The sequence below is a fragment of the Delphinapterus leucas genome, chromosome 8 (assembly GCF_059928025.1).
Source record: "Delphinapterus leucas isolate spDelLeu-1000000601 "Yukka" chromosome 8, BTC_Dleu_Yukka2, whole genome shotgun sequence".
In the NCBI taxonomy this organism is placed as follows: domain Eukaryota; kingdom Metazoa; phylum Chordata; class Mammalia; order Artiodactyla; family Monodontidae; genus Delphinapterus; species Delphinapterus leucas.
Window position 1 is genome coordinate 70,457,679 of NC_143136.1, and position 17,355 is coordinate 70,475,033.

Below are 17,355 nucleotides of genomic sequence, written 5' to 3' on the forward strand. Positions count from 1 at the left end.
AATACACTTAACATTTCATGTTTTAGAAGTAACATCATATCCGTTTGTCATATTAGTCTAGAACAAGAGTAAATTAAATTTTAAGAAAAAATGTAATCATTGAACACCTAGTATTTGATAAAGGAGGTAACACAGAAATAAGAACCCCATAAATCATTCTCTTGAGAGTCTGTCATCTAATCAGGAAGATGAAACACATGAAATATCAGATTCTCAAGCACCACATTTTTAAGTTCAAATAAGAATACAAACTGAGGGGGGATACGTGTTGATTAAATTATCCAAAACCAAGGACAGGTTATTGAACCAACACTTAGTTTTCCACTCAATGCAAAGGTTTGCAGCGGTCACTGAGATATGATGTAACTCAATCGGTGGTCAGTCAACCCATTATTTCATGTCCAACAATTTCCCAGCATGGATTTCTGGCATGGATATATAATTTATTGCATCTACTACTTAAGGAAAAAGTTATTTAAATTTGATACAACTCCCCTTAAGAATTCTACTAAGGCAACATCTTTACCTGTAATTTGCAGGTAAATGTACAGTATCTACATACCACCTCAGTTCACTTCTGACACTTTTATATGCCTACACATTGTTATTGCTAATTCAGAATGAATTAGGGAAATTCTAGAAGCTACCTAGAATGTTTGTAAATGTATGGAAGCAGCTTTAGAAGGGTCAAGTTCAGAGAGGCTTAGGCCTCTTAAGGGAATGTATTACACAGATCTTACAAAAATGAAGAATCATGAAGAAACATGCTTACAGTAAAGGAACATGAGAAATATTCAAAACTAACAAAAGTAGGGGCTTCCCTGGTGGCACAGTGGTTAAGAATCTGCCTGCCAATGCAGGGGACATGGGTTCAATCCCTGGTCAGGGAAGATCCCACATGCCGCGGAGCAACTAAGCCTGTGCGCCACAACTACTGAGCCTGCGCTCTCGAGCCTGCGCACCAAACTACTGAGCCCGCGCACCGCAACTACTGGGCTCACATGGCACAACTACTGAAGCCCACACACCTAGAACCCGTGCTCTGCAACAAGAGAAGCCACCGCAATGAGAAGCCCACGTGCCGCAATGAAGACTAGCCCTCGCTCACCATAACTAGGGAAAGCCCACGTGCAGCAACGAAGACCCAACGCAGCCAATAAATAAATAAATAAATGAACCTCACTGTTTAAAAAAAAAACTAACAAAAGCAAACAAAAAATAACTGAAGTCTGTGCAAGGATGCAATATAGGATCACATGATTTCAACTTTCTAAAAGGAAAAGGTTTATTAGTCATAAACCATGATAGGCCCTTGTAAAAGAACCTACAAAACATTGAAAATTTCATGAAATCTCAAACAAAACTATTTCTTAATAGTCAAAATATTAGACTACTTTGAATAAAGGAAGACAAAGTCATTGACAGTGATATGGAAATAGGAAACAGCTGACAACTAAAAGGGTTCTTAAGGTGGGTTATAAAAATAGTCCCAAAACTTGGACATAAAATACATTGAAGTCTAACATAGTCATCTCTTTTGTAAATGTTGGACTGGAAAGATAATCAGTGTAGAATTCAAAAGAGGCAGAAATTTCTTCTTTAGCTGAAAGCAGATAGAATATCCTGAGATAGAAATCTATCTGGAGGCCATTTGCCCCAACAGTATGGAACAAGACAGATGATAATATTAAAACAACTGAAAATTCACTTGTTTAATAAGAATGTAAAAAGGAACCATATATACCAAATTTAAAGAAAAGAGAGGTATTACTTATTAATTCATCCATGTATCATAATTACTAGAAGGAATTTATCAGTGTTAAGACTGTACATACAAACATTCTATGGGTTTTCTGGATCTTGCCAAGAGTATGCCATGTTTACTTTTTCATGTGTTACTTTTAAAGTCTACATTGTAAACCCAGAAATAAGATACTTTGAGTCTTTTTTTTTTTTAACCAATAGGCAAGTTTGATAATCTCGCATATCCCAAAACTTTAAATCAAAGCAAATAGAGAAAATTCTTATTCCTGGGAGAAAATTAAATTAAGAAAATAGAACATTTTCTCCACAAGTTATTTAGGGTTGGAACACAGTAACCAGCAGTAAGGGAAGCTTCTTACCATAAGGTTATCTGTGAGGCGATTTTCTTGGGACTGACTTTTTTCTCTTTGGATAACTAGTGAAAGGCTTATAGTTTACACACAAAGAAACATGTAGAGTCTATATACTAACCTGGCCCAGTCCAGGCATACCTCCTCCAAGTCTAAGCAGTCTGTCCATATTTCTAGAAAACAGAAACAAAGAAAAACGTTCCTAAGCACAAAAGTGTTTACTCAATTGCTATCTACATAATTCACCTTCAGTCGCTCAGTATGTCAAAAATATTGGTGGTAATTACAACACAACATCAGACTTCCTGTTAATTAACACCACATATTAATTCAAGAAGCTGTCTTCCATGCTAATTAACAGACCTTATTTTACTGCTTTGGTTTTGGGTTATCCCCAGTTTTAAAGACAAGCAATCTTAGCATACTTTCAAAACTTTGCTATCATTAAGTTAATTATATTTTCTTATTGTTACCTAATAAAGTACCTGAATGAGGAAAAAGTGCCTGAAATGCTTATCATATGTATGATTGAATTTCCTTCAATTTGTCCAGAGTGTACAAATAAAAATCCTCACTTTTAAATTAAATTTTAACATCCTCATTAGTAAGTTCTGTGCTAATTAACTTACAGCTTGTCAGTTATCATCAAAACTACATGTGAAAGACATTGTGAGCAGATTATGGATCTCTGAATTAGCATCAAAGGCTTTTTAAAAACGAACTCATTATACTAAAAGAAATATAAAGTAATATTGCATTAAATGCATTAAGAGAGTGTTCTAGAATCCACAGATAGTTTGCATTACTTCAGATACTGTAAAGATATACACCTTTTTCACTAAGGAAATTTGGCTGCTGTTCTCAATTACAATTTTAGAGTTAATCAGTACCAAGAGAATTAACTTTGAAATATCAATCTGATTTGTTTTTTATGTCTGGAATAACTACAGAAGATATTCTTATAAGCTTGAAAAATTCACAGAAGAAATCAAAGGAAAAAACAACAAGGGTACTAGTATGGCCACAAATACACACAAAGGAATAATCAAATTATAAAAATTAATATTAGTATAACTAAATACTCTAAACAATGAAGCATTTTCTTCTACTTAAAAATTGCTACTATGCCTTAAAATTCCTCTTCTTCCTATGTGTATGCTTTAGAAAATGGTATTACCACAAATTATATTCTAAATTAAATGCTAACAGATTACTTTAGTCATTTGTCCATGTTGTTTTACTAGTTAGAACAGATATACAAACTTTTCAATAAGGTACTTATGATCATTACATTACTGCCTAATTATATTTGTTGAATCCTGCAAACAATTTAATCCTGTGAATATTTAACACTGTTGGTACAGCAAACTTCATTCAAGTCCATATTTAGAAAAGTGCACAAATGATACAGCCATGGAACCTGTACAAAGTGAACACACCACCATAACCACCACCAAGATGAAGAAGGAGAACCCTGTCAGCACCTAAGAACCTCTCGTATCCCCTTCCTAGTCTCTACCACCCTGCAAAGGTAGAATTCCAACTTCCAACAGCACAGATCACTTCTGTTGCTTTTGAATTTTATGTAAACAAAATAATATATGTTGTCTGGCTTGTTTCACTCCACAAGTTTGTGAGACTGACAACAGATAAACTCATTTCAAAAAATGAAAAGGCATATAAGAAAACTGGATAGTCCAAACAAAATTTCTACTTTATAACCTTAACTCACCCTCCTAATAGCAATATTTACAAATAAAATCTCCATCAAATTCTCATTAAAATTCCTCAACTCAAATATGGCATTCGATACATATCACTTTTTAAAGGCTGTAGACTGAAAACAAAACAAAACCCTGTGTATTTTAAAATATAAAATACGTTTATTCCTCTACAATATATTACCCCCTTCAAAAAAATTATTTTGGCCTAGTTCAAGCTTACAAACGTAAAGAACAAATGGGAAAAAAAAAACTTTAGACATTCTATATATTCCAGGCCAAAGTCAATTCCCAGCTGTGTTCAGTTTATCTATTCCCCCTGTGTTGTTTCTGATGACTTTACAGACTCCAGATGCTGTGAATATACATGAGCAATGTGAGGAGCAGAGGGAAAGAAAATCTGGCAGGTCAAATTTGTGTTTTTAACAAAATTAGATGTCTCAGCAAACAGGAAAAAATTTAACAAACTAAATATTTTAAGATAATAAGGTTTAATAAAAATACTAACATCTGGAATGAAATACATCGATAAATGTTCTAAGTCATACTACTTTAAAAAAAGTTTCTAGAAAGCAGACAAGGACAAAACTGCTAGTTATCTAAATGACTTTCATGAGCCCCTCAATCTGGGCTTTTCATGTGTGCTAAAACTGATACATTTTCATAACATCTTTATGACATATCCTGTAAGGATAGATAAAAGTAAAATATATTCTTAACGCTCACCTGGTCAGTAACTACAACTCTTGTGGTGTTAAGCTTCAGTTTGTTGAGTTTGACAAATTTCTTCTTAACTCAAGCTCTTGCTAATACTGGCAGGTATAGTTTTTCCCAAGTTTTTATTTTTTTTCTCTCCTAAAAAAAAGTAAATAAAATAAGATGTAATTATTTTGAGAACTAAGGAGGGAAATATACCAAGAGCTTTAAAAGAAGCAAAATTCCTAAAAACAAAATAGAAATCAAAATTGATTTTTAATTACCATTTCCTGAGAGTACAGAATGAAATACCATCCAAGGGAGCTACAGAGCATAGTGATTGCCCCGTATCCAAATTTTGTTTCTAAAGTTTCTTTTTTGAGCTGTTCTAATTATATGTAGATTGACATTTCATGACTTTCAGTCTTTCTAAAGGTGTTTTAAAGAACAAAGAAGATTTATTCATTTTTTAAATAGAACAAAATTCATTCTATTGAGTAATTACCATATAGGTTCATTGTACATTATTAGAAATCTATAACATATTATGGAATCTAAGTGGTTAATTTTCCTATATCTTTAAGGTTTGTTATTTCATTATCCTAGGAATTACTTTGTCATGTCTTAATCAGTTATTCCCAACTATGCCAAAAAAGACTAGAATAATAAGAAAATGGAAGAACAGTAACAATCATCCCAAATGATGCAATAGTGAAATACATTACAGCCATTGCATCATCCTTCAGTTTTTATTGTGCTGCCCAAAGCACTGCTTCATCTTTCAAAAAGATATAAAAGACTGGAGACATCATCTTTGTAGTCTTTTTTTTAGCTTTCATTGAACACAGTTGAGAATTCAGAATTCTTCATTTTCCTCCCATAATGGCAAAGAGAAAACAGACAGAGAAAAAAAGTTTCACAATTATTAGAGAATCACAAGGTGAATGTAAAGAAACAAGTAATAGCACTCTAATGATAACAAAATTGACATAAGCACTACTGACATTCAGAACCAAATAATTTCTTATTGTAGGGGGTTATCTTGGGCATTATAGGATGTTTAGCAGCATCCCTGGCCTCTACGCACTGGATGCCACCAGCTGTGATAATCAAAACTGTCTCCGAAGAGGGAACCCTCCTACCCTGTTGGTGGGAATGTAAACTGGTACAGCTGTTATGGAAAACAATATCGAGGTTTCTTAAAAAACTAAAAATAAAGCTACCATATGATCCAGCAATCCCGCTCCTGGGCATATATCCGGAAAAGATGAAAACGCTTAATTAGAAAAGATACATGTACCACAATGTTCACAGCAGCACTATTTACAATAGCCAAGACATGGAAGCAACCCAAGTGTCCATCAACAGACGACTGGTTCAAGAACATGTGGTACATATACACAATGGAATATTACTCAGCTATAAAAAAGAATGAAACATTGCCATTTGCAGCAACATAGATGGACCCAGAGATTATCATACTAAATGAAGTCAGACAGAGAAAGATAAAAATTATATAATACCACTTATATGTGGAATCTAAAAAATAATACAAATAAATCTATGTACAAAACAGAAACAGACTCACATAGAAAACAAACACGGTTACCAAAAGGGAAAGGGGGTGGGGGAGGGATAAATTAGGAGTATGGGATTAACAGTATAAACTACTATACATAAAATAGATAAGCAATAAGGATTTGCTGTATAACACAGAGAACAATAGTCAATACCTTGTAATAACCTATAATGGAAAATAATCTGAAAAAATATACTTATATAACTGAATCACTTTGCTGTACACCTGAAACTAACACAATATTGTAAATCAACTATACTTCAATTTAAAAAAAATGTCTCCAGACATTGCCAAATGTCCCCTAGAAGGGCAAAATCATCCCAGTTCAGAACCACTAATATAAACAAAATCTCAGACCACTGACAATATCCTATATCAATTTTCTCAAACTTAAAAATTAATGACTGTTGGAAACAGTTTGAGAGCTCTTCAAAAAGCTCAACACAGAATTACCACATGACCCAGAAATTCTACTCCTAGGTATATAGCCAAAAGAACTGAAACAGGTATTCAAAACAAGAACATGTACATGCATATTTATAGCATAACTATTCACAACAGCCCAAATGTCCATCAAAGGGGGTAAGGATAAACAAATTCTATATATACATACAATGGAACATATGGAATATTATTCAACTATAAAAAGGAATGAAATACTGATAACTGTTACAACATGGATGAACGTCAAAACATTATGCTATGTGAAAGAAGCCATGCACACAAGGTCACATAGTGCATGATTCCATTTACATGAAATATCCAAAATATATAAATCCATAGAGACAAAATGCAGGTTGGTGATTGCCAGGGGCTGAGGGAGGGAATAAAATGGAGAAACTGCTTAATGGGTAAGGGATTTTACTTTAGAAGAATGGAAAATGTTTTGGAACTACATAGAGGGGGTAGTTGCACAACATGAATGTACTAAATGGTACTGAACTGTTCACTTTAAAATGGTTAATTTTGTGTTATGTGAATTTTACCTCGAAAAATTACTTTTTAAAGGATCAATGAGTTGAACAATATATTTCTAAGACCAGAAAGGAAATATGACATTCTCATCCAGTTAGTATTCAACAAGGACTTCATTATACACTATTTTACAACAAGAACCTGTTTTGATAAAGAGATGACATATTCTGTTATCTTTTATGATGTTGATACAGTTGATAAGTGGACAAATGCTGAAGTGTACACAAAGGTGAGTAAAAAGAATGTAGAAATTTAAAAAAATCATTGGATTAACTCTAATTGGTGTTTATAAATCTAAAAATAAAAATGTTTTATAAGCAAAGATGATGGACATCTCCACTTCAACAAAATTATAAGCTTGTTTTAAAAAGTACTGCATCAGGGAAGATGAAAAAGGTCTGGAGATGGATGGTAGTGATGATTGCACAACAATGTGAATGAACTTAATGCCACTGAACTGTATGCCTAAAAATGGTTAAAAATGGTAAATTTTATGATAGGCATATTTTAACACACATACACACATACAAAGTATTGCGAGTGCAAGTAGAACCAAAAGAAAAGATAAGCTGGGGCCTATTAGAGACATATTTAAAATGTGGAACTGATCTTTATAAGATGGGTATGTTCCAGGTTCATGCATGATGGATGACAAGCAGTTAATTACATTCCAACAATGTTGTCCATTTCAGGTACATACACCTTCAAATGACTTAAAGGTGTAAGAAATTTTAAAAGGTCTACTGGACCCAGATGGTAAATGGTGATGACTGTTTTTCTTGCTATATGAGGTTAAGAGCTATGAGTCTGCAATCTAAGTGCCAGGATTCAAATACTGGCTCTAACACGTTTTAGCTCTGTATCCTTGGGTCAGTTTCCTCTCTCAGGCTCAGTTTCCTCATCTGCAAAATAGGGATAATGATAGTATCCACCTCATAGAAGTGTTTAGATAATTAAATAAGATAATGAACATAAACAACATTTAACACAATGCTTGGCACATAGCAAGTAAACAATGAATGCTAGCTGCTGTCATCAGCACCACCATCCTGAGCATAGCTACAGTTCATCCAGCATGGGTTCTTCTTCCCATAGTTTGCCATTTAGTGAATTTCAAAACATGGCATATTTCACAGTACTAAATGAATCACACTGGAGAAGAGGGACTTGCATTTTGCAGAACTTCGCAAAGGGGTTCATAAAAATTAAAAGTGTTACACTAGAACATAAAAAAATACTTCCAGTGCTTAGAAATAAAAGCAACGCAAAACGTCTATGGATCTAAACCAAGTTTTTACACCTATCAAAAAGCAGAGGACTCAACAGCTTATTCATGATATGATTAACTAAAACATTATGAGATAATATGAATAAAGTGTTTATGCCTAATATGTCATACATAATGTTTAGAATCCTAATTGGTAAAAAAAAGGGCAAAATAAGTATCAGTACTTTCAAAAGCCTGATGATTTTCCACTTCTTCATCTCACAACTGAGCTAACAAAATCATGAAGCCCTTATCTGTTCAGGTTTTTCTACCGTTTCCTAGCTCATTTTTCATTTTTTACTCCTCAACCCATGCTGCAGTTATATACTATTACTTCTCAGATTGATGCTAAATCCTTTAACTACTCCATATTTGTGATCTCACTGTATTTCTAATTCCTCTACTGTCTGATTTGTGGAAAGTAATTAGGAACTTCTTTCTCTCACTTTTTTAAGGGCTTTCTTCAGCGGAAAAAATAGAAAGAGTCAACGTTAAACTTAATTATACAAATAAGGTTTTGAAAGTAAGATTCCCCCTGTTTAGAACAGTGAGGATGGAATTATCATGAATATCTTCTTGTGCTATCTCTTAATTACAGCACTGAAGCAAAATATTTATTAAATACTATCTTGATTATAAGGTGATACGGAAATAGAGCCACTAAGGAATTTAGTGACTTTCACTGAAAGAATTTACAATCTACCTGGGGAGGCATGATATAATCCCATAGAAAAAACATAAAGTGAAAGAATAGTAGTATTGAGCCAGAAAGGATCTGGAGGCAATCAGACCTAGATTTGAATCCTGGCTTCATCACCTACCCTCTATATGATGTGAACAAGTTACCTTCTCTTAGCCTCTAGACTTCATCTATAAAATGAGAATAATATCTTCCTTGCAAGTCTGTTGTAAGAAAAAAATGCAAAGCACCTAATATAGTGCCTGAAACATTCATAGGTACTCAGTAACTGTTGTTATTGTTATTTATCTTAGAGCCTGGAAAGATTATTTCATCCAATTCTCACTTTACAGATGGGGACACCAAAATATCATAAAACAGAATGAGTGTCAAATGAGTGCAACAAACTGGGTATATGACAAGTTCATGAGTACTAAATCACAAGTATTCAGGTAAGGCTTTCACAGGTAGACAATGACTTATGAAACAAACATTGCTATAAAATTTAAAACAATTAAATAGAAGCACAATTGCTCCTTGTTATTGATTTTCAAACATGGGTTCTGAAATTAGATATTAAACACAAGGGTTACAGACAAGTATAAAAATAGAATAAACCCATGTCAAACAGGTTAAAAATCCAGCTTTTCAATTAGAACAGCAATATAATATTTATCAAGACCCTTGGGGGGAAAAAAAAATCTCCCAAACTCAACAGGTGAGGCTTCATTGAAAGATCATGACTTCAAAACTTTCTTCTGTTGGCCAGATGCAATTCTGTCCTGAGACGAATTCAAGACAATATTCAGGCTTCTCACTAAATACCACTTCACTAAACACATCTTGTAGTTAATTCTGAGCCACCATGTATCTTAATCTCTTCCAATGCACAATAACCCATTTAAATGTATATGTTTAAAAGAAACATAATTTAAACTTCAAATGAGCCAGTTGCCAGCTTTATAGGACAAGACTAGAAGGCCACCATTATATTAATCATCTCCACTATAACTGTATTCAGTTCTTTCTTATTTCAACATTATCAGTGGCTATCATCTTGCTTATTCACAAACATTAAGTCAGCAGCACTAAATACTTTTGTGAGCAATGAAAAAAATGATTTTCACTCTAGAAGTACATTTCTTGCTAATTTTTAAAGCCTCTTCCTTGCCTTTCCCAACTTTTGGATACCATTTTAATTTCAAGAATTTTTCCTTAGGTCACTAGGTTTATATTCAAACTCTTTCGAGAAATTTACATTTTTCTTCTTTGCCTGACACAAAGTAGTGCCCCCAGAAAAATTAAGTTCCAAGACGTAACACACAGTAGCAGATTTCTACTTTACTGAAAACAGGAAATGTAATCAATTCATCAACAACTACTCAAGTGGGACGAACTGAAAGTTAAGTTAAAAGGCAGAGCAGGAATAACCATACTTTGTTTTAAAGAGTTTCAAGGTTAAAACACAATGCACCTCTGGGGTTTTGTTTGTTTTTGAAGGCAGTTGAAAACCTAACACTATGAGAAAAGGGGTCAACGCCTAAGGTTAACACAAGTGATAAAGCAAACATACATTCAACGGGAAAGTTAATTTTATTCTCTCGCCCTTGTTTCCTGTCTGGCGGGAAGTTTTTCAACACAGGGGTAAGTTTCAACAGAACACAGACAAACAGAAGCCAAAACTAAGGGTCCTTCTGAAGAGAGAGGAGAGGCTCCCAAGATGTGGTGAATTCAGCGGAGCAGAAACGCTTGGAGGAAGGAGACCACATCCAGACCTAACTTAGTCAGAGACCCGGGGAGACAGCGTGTAGGACGAATAGACCTGGACTCCACCCTCACCGCCCGGGACCCCAGTGGAAACTAGGCTGAGCAACGTGACTCAGGAAAGCAAGGCGCTGGCAGCGGCCTACCGCGGCTGCCTCCGCGGACCTCTGGGGCCTGCGTTCTCCGTCTTACCTGAAGGCGGGCGGAGCAGGAGGCCGCGGTCTGGACCCTTGTCTTCCAGCAGCGGTGACGCAGCGGCGGCGGCGAGAGCGACAGCGACACCAGCAAGCTCCGACTCGGCCGAGCTCTGGCTCCGCGAACCTGCGATGAATCAGCCCGATTCCATTCAAAAGAGTCGCCCAGGCCTCCGCCGCGAAGCACTTCCGGGTTCACTGCGCCGCTTCGGCTTCCGTTTCCCCGACGGCCAATTGAAGACGACTCGGGAGTCGAGCGGGCGTCCCAGGAGGAGCGCCCGGGACAGACAACGCGGGCCGCCTGCTTCAGGCGTCCCGGCTTGGAGGGTGGGGCGGAAGTTAGCGCTAGGGCCGCTCCCGCCTCTCCGACATCCTCCCTTCTCTGCCCGCACCTCTCCCTCCCCAGTTCTGCGCGCCCGGCTGGCGCCGAGATGAAACTGCAGGAATGCGAAGAGCGGAACCCCTTTCTTCGTTTTGGTGTTCACCGCGGCCCTACTTCAAAACTAAAAGGTTCACTTGGACTAAGATTAACTTGGTCATCTGAGAAGCAAAATAAAAAAAGGGAGAGGTGTGAAAAGAGTGGAAATCGGTCGGATGTTCTTTTCCATAGTGCAGTCTACCCACCTTCTTGTCTTTACCAATTTGCAAAGGTTGAATTTCAAGGAAAACAAACATTTGCCTAGTGGTAAAACCATCTATTTTAAGCCCAATTTAATTTACAAGGTTTAAGAAATCATATACTCACGTTTCTCCAGGTAATTATCATCACCAATAACGTTTCACCCATTATCTGCTCTGCTAGGTTTTCAGAGAGCAAAACCGCCCAAGAAATAACTATTGACAAGTTTATATCACATTTCTGTTTAGGGCAGCACGTTTACCAAGTCCCTCTCACTTTGTCAGATATGTTCCAAATGACTAGCATCTTTAAAGCATTCCTAAATCAAGAATGGTGATGAATCTACTGGATGGAGGGAAAGGAAGGATTGTGGCATCTGAATCCAAAACTGTTTGAGTGGCACAATTACACAGAATTTCCCACTCAAAGATCTTTATCTAAAAAATACATAAATTATTTCAATCACAGGTAATGTTAATTATATTTGGATCCCTGTCTTTATGTTTTCCCTCAAACCTGTGCCTCCTCCCTTTTTTTTTTTTTTTTTGGTAGATGACCCCATCCTCCATTTAGTTTCCCTAATCAGATCTGAGAATAGACAGACCTTACCTCTGATTTACCTGTTCGCACTGGCCTCCCAATGAAACACCCTGGAAATCACGAAGGGTCTAATCTGTAAATAGCTTTTCCAATCCACCACTCCTCTTTCTCCTTTCTCTTATTCCAACCTTAACTCAAGCCTTCATTACTCTTTTCCTAAAATACTGCATTAATCTCCTTGATCTCTCTGCCTCCAGTCTGTCTGCCCATAATGCATTCTCCGCTTCATTGGCAAAGGTTCTTTCTGCTATACAAATACAGTCGTGCTCCTTCTTTGCTTAAAATTTCACCAGTGGCTCCTCATCCAATACAGAGGTCAAAAATCTCTCATCTTTGGGCTTCCCTGGTGGCGCAGTGGTTGAGAGTCCGCCTGCCGATGCAGGGGATGCGGGTTCGTGCCCCGGTCCGGGAAGATCCCACATGCCGCGGAGCGGCTGGGCCCGTGAGCCATGGCCGCTGGGCCTACGCGTCCGGAGCCTGTGCTCCGCAACCGGAGAGGCCACAACAGTGAGCGGCTCGCATACCAAAAAAAAAAAAAAACCTCTCATCTTTGTTTGAAGCACGTTGCTCCAGCCTTACTAAAGTATTTAGCTGGGGAATGTGATGTCCATAAGGACTTTGAAAAACTCTGACATATTTCAGGGAATCCAAGTAATATGCATGCTTAGGATTGTGTGAATGCCTAGGGCTGTGTAAATGCTCAGGAAAGACCTGAGAAGGCTCTAAGCTCTCACCTCTGGCTAACCTTGAGGCTCTACACAAGCAAGAAATGAATACAAAAATAGAGTTGTGTACTCCCTGGCTGATTGTTGAAGTCACGCCCCAACACACATACTAAGCCCCTCCACAAAGACTAGGAAACGTATTGGTTGAAGACATTTAAGGAAATCCCTATCCAGTCATCAGATGACCACTAAGCTAACTGAGCAAAGACATCAGTGGTTATGCACAACAAGGAATACAGACTTTAAGGAATGAATTCAGAAAATTCACTAAATCAACAATAACTACAACAAACAAAAACAGCAAAAACCCTGGGGAGAGGGTAGAATATGATTTCCAGAGTGGCCACACTGTATTATTCAAAATGTCCAGTTCTCAAAATACAAAAGTTTAAAAGGATGATACATGCAAAGAAATAAGAATGTATGGCCTGTACACAGGAGAAAAAGCAATCAATAGAAAATATTTCTGAGGAAGCACATATTACATAAAGACTTTAAGATATTTTAAATATGTTCACAAAGCTAAAGGAAACCATGTCTAAAGAACTAAAGGAAAGTATGATGAGAATGTTTCACCAAATAAGTAACATTAATAACGAAATTGTTTTGAAAAAAAAAGAAACAAAAATTCTGGAGTTGAAAAGTATAATAACTGAAGTGAAAAATAAGAAGGGCTCAACACCTTGAGGAAACTGAAGATATGAAAACACAGGATACTGACCCCAGATAACTGAGGTACATATCAAAGGAATGATTTCAGTGAACCTAGACTCCTGCATCTTCCCATACATAGAAAAGTGCTAAATTCCTTAACTTGGGATACCTGGTTTTATTTAATTAACAGTAATCTTTTGATGTTCGAACTACCTGCCCTTTGTTCCTATATATCCTAGCTCCTATATATCCTAGCTCCTAACTCCTATATATCCTAGCTCCCTCCTCGCCCCCTCAGAGCAGTTCTCTCAGGGGTACTTGAGATGCTACCTCCTGGGCTTGAAGGCTTAAAAATTCCTGCCAAATAAAACATAACTCTCAAAAAAAAAAAAAAAAAAAGGGCTCAACAGCAGACTTGAGCTAACAGAAGAAAGAACCAGCAAATTTGAATATATGTCACTTGAGATTATCCAGTCTGGGTACCAGAAAAAAAGAAAAAGAATAAATATGCATGAACAGAGCCCCAGAGGGCTGTCACACACAATCAAGCATACCATGTATAACTGGAGTTCTAGAGAGGAGAAATATAAAAGGAAAGGAATAACATTTGAAGGAATAATGGTCAAAAACTTCCCAAATTTGATGAAAAACATTAATCCACACATCTAAGAAGCTTAATAAATTCCAAGTGGGAAAAACTCAAAGAAATACACACCTGGACACATTATAATTAACCTGTTGAAAGCCAAAGTCAAGAAGAGAATCTTAAAAGTGTCAAGAGGGCTTCCCTGGTGCCGCAGTGGTTGAGAGTCCGCCTGCCGATGCAGGGGACGCGGGTTCGTGTCCCGGTCCGGGAAGATCCCACATGCCGTGGAGCGGCTGGGCCCGTGAGCCATGGCCGTTGAGCCTGCGCATCCGGAGCCTGTGCTCCGCAACGGGAGAGGCCACAACAGTGAGAGGCTCACATACCACAAAAAAAAAAAAAAAAAAGTGTCAAGAGAGAAGCTACTCATCACATAATCCTAAATAAGATTCACAACCAAAGCTATGGAAGCAGAAAGCAGTAAGATGACATAGGCAAAATGCTGAAAGAAAAACACTGTCAACCAAGAATTCTATACCTAAGAAAGCTGTCCTTCAAAAATGAAGGAGAAATTAGTACCTTCCAAAATATATGCATAAACAAAAATAAAGAGAATTTGTCACTGGGAAACTTGCCATACAAGAAATTCTAAAGGGAGTCCTTCAGGCTGAAATGAAAAGAAACTAGACAATAACTCAAATCCACATGAAGGAATAAAGGAAACTTGTAAAGGTAACTATATAAGTAATTATAAAAGACAGTATAAATATATTTTTTGTTCATAATCCTTTTTTCTCCTATTTGACTTAAAATACAGCTGTATAAAGCAATAATTATAAGTCTGTGTTGCTAGACATATTATGTATACAGATCTAATTTGTATCACAACTGTAGCACAAAGGTGGGGGAGGGAATGAAGCTATATAGTAGCAAAGTTTTGTATACTATTGAAATTAAATTAGTATTAATCCAAGCTATGTTGTTCTACATTGGTAATTGTAATCCCCAGAGCAACCACTAAGAAAGTAATCAAAAAATATATAATAAAAGAAATAACAAGGTATTTAAAATGGTACACTAGAAAAGTAATAGATATTTAACACAAAAGGCAGCAGTAATAGAGAAATAGAAGAACAGAAAAACATATGACATTTAGAAAGCAAATAGCAAAATGGCAGGTTTAAATACTACCTTATCAGTAATTACATTAAATGTAAATGGATTAGGGAATTCCCTGGCAGTCCAGTGGTTAGGACCCCGTGTGCCGTCACTGCCAAGGGCCCAGGTTCAATCCCTGGTAGGGAAACTAAAATCACACAAGTCAAGCAGTGTGGCAAATAAATAAATAAATAAATAAATGTAAATGAATTAAATATTCCAATTAAAAGGCAGAGATTGGGCTTCCCTGGTGGTGCAGTGGTTGAGAGTCTGCCTGCTGATGCAGGGGACATGGGTTCGTGCCCCGGTCCGGGAAGATCCCACATGCCACGGAGTGGCTGGGCCCGTGAGTCATGGCCACTGAGCCCGCGCGTCTGGAGCCTGTGCTCCACAACGGGAGAGGCCACAGCAGTGAGAGGCCCACGTACCGCAAAAAAAAAAAAAAAAAAAAAAAGCCAGAGATTCACAGAATGGGTTAAAAAAAAACCCAACTATATGCAATCTACAAGAGACACATTTTAGATTTAAAGACACAAATATTTTGAAACTATAAGGATGAAAAATATATATACCATGCAAACAGTAACTAAAATGGTATGACCACTTTGAAAATTGTTCTGGCATTTTTAAATAATAAAGTTAAAAATACAATTACCAGGGACATTGGTTCAAGATGGTGGAGTAGAAGGACATGCGCTCACTCCCTCTTGCAAGACCACCAGAATCACAACTAACTGCTGAACAATCATTGACAGGAAGACACTGGAACTCACCAAAAAGATACCCCACATCCAAAGACAAAGGAGAAGCTGCAATGAGACAGCAGGAGGGGCACAATCACAATAAAATTAAATCCCATGACTGCTGGGTGGGTGACTCACAAACTGGAGAACACTTGTACCACAGAAATCCACCCACTGGAATGAAGGTTCTGAGCCCCACATCAGGCTTCCCAACCTGGGGGTCCGGCAACGGGAGGAGAAATTCCCAGAGAATCAGACTTTGAAGGCTAGCAGGATTTGATGGCAGGACTTCAATAGGACTGGAGGAAACAGAGACTCCACTCTTGGAGGGCACACACAAAGTACTGTGTGCATCAGCACCCAGGGAAAGGAGCAGTGACCCGATAAGAGACTGAACCAGACCTACCTGCTGGTGTTGGAGGGTCTCCTGCAGAGGTGGGGGGTGGCTGGGTCCCACCGTGGGGACGGGGACACTGGCAGCGGAAGTTCTGGGAAGTACTCCTTGGTGTGAGCCCTCCCGGAGTCTGCCATTCGCCCCACCAGACAGCCAGGTAGGCTCCAGTCCTGGGCCACCTCAGGCCAAACAATCAACAGGGAGGGAATCCAGCCCCACCAATCAGCAGACAAGTGGATTAAAGTTTTACTGAGCTCTGTTCACCAGAGCAACACCCAGCTCTACCCACCACCACTCCCTCCCATCAGGAAGCTTGCACAAGCCTCTTAGATAGCCTCATCCACCAGAAGGCAGACAGCAGAAGCAAGAACTACAATCCTGCAGGATGTGGTAGGGAAACCACATTCACTGAAAGACAGACAAAATGAAAAGGCAGAGGACTATGTACCAGATGAAGGAACATGATAAAACCCCAGAAAAAAAACTAAACGAAATGGACATAGACAACCTTCCAGAAAAAGAATTCAGAATAATGATAGTGAAGATAATCTAGGACCTTGGAAAAAGAATGGAGGAAAAGATTGAGAAGATGCAAGAAGTGTTTAACAAAGACCTAGAATAATTAAAGAACAAACACCTAGAAGAATTAAAAAACAAACAAACAGAGATTAACAATACAAAAACTGAAATAAAAAATACACTAGAAGGAATCAATAGCAGAAAAACTGAGGCAAAAGAACAGAAAAGTGACCTGGAAGACAGAATGGTGGAATTCACTGCTGCTGAACAAAATTAAGAAAAAAGAATAAAAAGAAATGAAGACAGTCTAAGAGACCTCTGGGAAAACATTAAATTCAACAACATTAGCATTATAGGGGTCCCAGAAGGAG

At 37.5% G+C, this 17,355-nt stretch overlaps 2 protein-coding genes across 6 annotated transcripts in view; both read right to left on the reverse strand.

Annotated features, from left to right (window-relative positions):
• The window catches only part of PSMD14 (proteasome 26S subunit, non-ATPase 14), a 92,355-nt gene extending 81,176 nt beyond the window's left edge, over positions 1-11,179 (reverse strand). For 4 of the 5 annotated variants that reach the window (XM_089916770.1, XM_089916773.1, XM_089916771.1 and 1 more), the window contains exons 1-3: positions 10,988-11,089; positions 4,562-4,690; positions 2,236-2,287 (exon numbers count right to left, since the gene is read on the reverse strand). In XM_089916770.1, coding sequence (XP_089772896.1) covers positions 2,236-2,283 — 48 coding nt within the window. In that variant the 5' untranslated portion in view covers positions 2,284-2,287; positions 4,562-4,690; positions 10,988-11,089. Of the gene's footprint in view, positions 1-2,235; positions 2,288-4,561; positions 4,691-10,987 lie in introns of all 5 variants that reach the window. The other variant, XM_022569862.3, reaches the window with a different exon arrangement.
• TANK (TRAF family member associated NFKB activator) overlaps positions 10,982-17,355 on the reverse strand; it is a 150,371-nt gene continuing 143,997 nt past the window's right edge. The window contains exon 12 of the transcript XR_016394148.1: positions 10,982-11,529. The gene's annotated coding sequence lies outside the window, so the exon portion shown is untranslated. The remainder of the gene's footprint in view (positions 11,530-17,355) is intronic.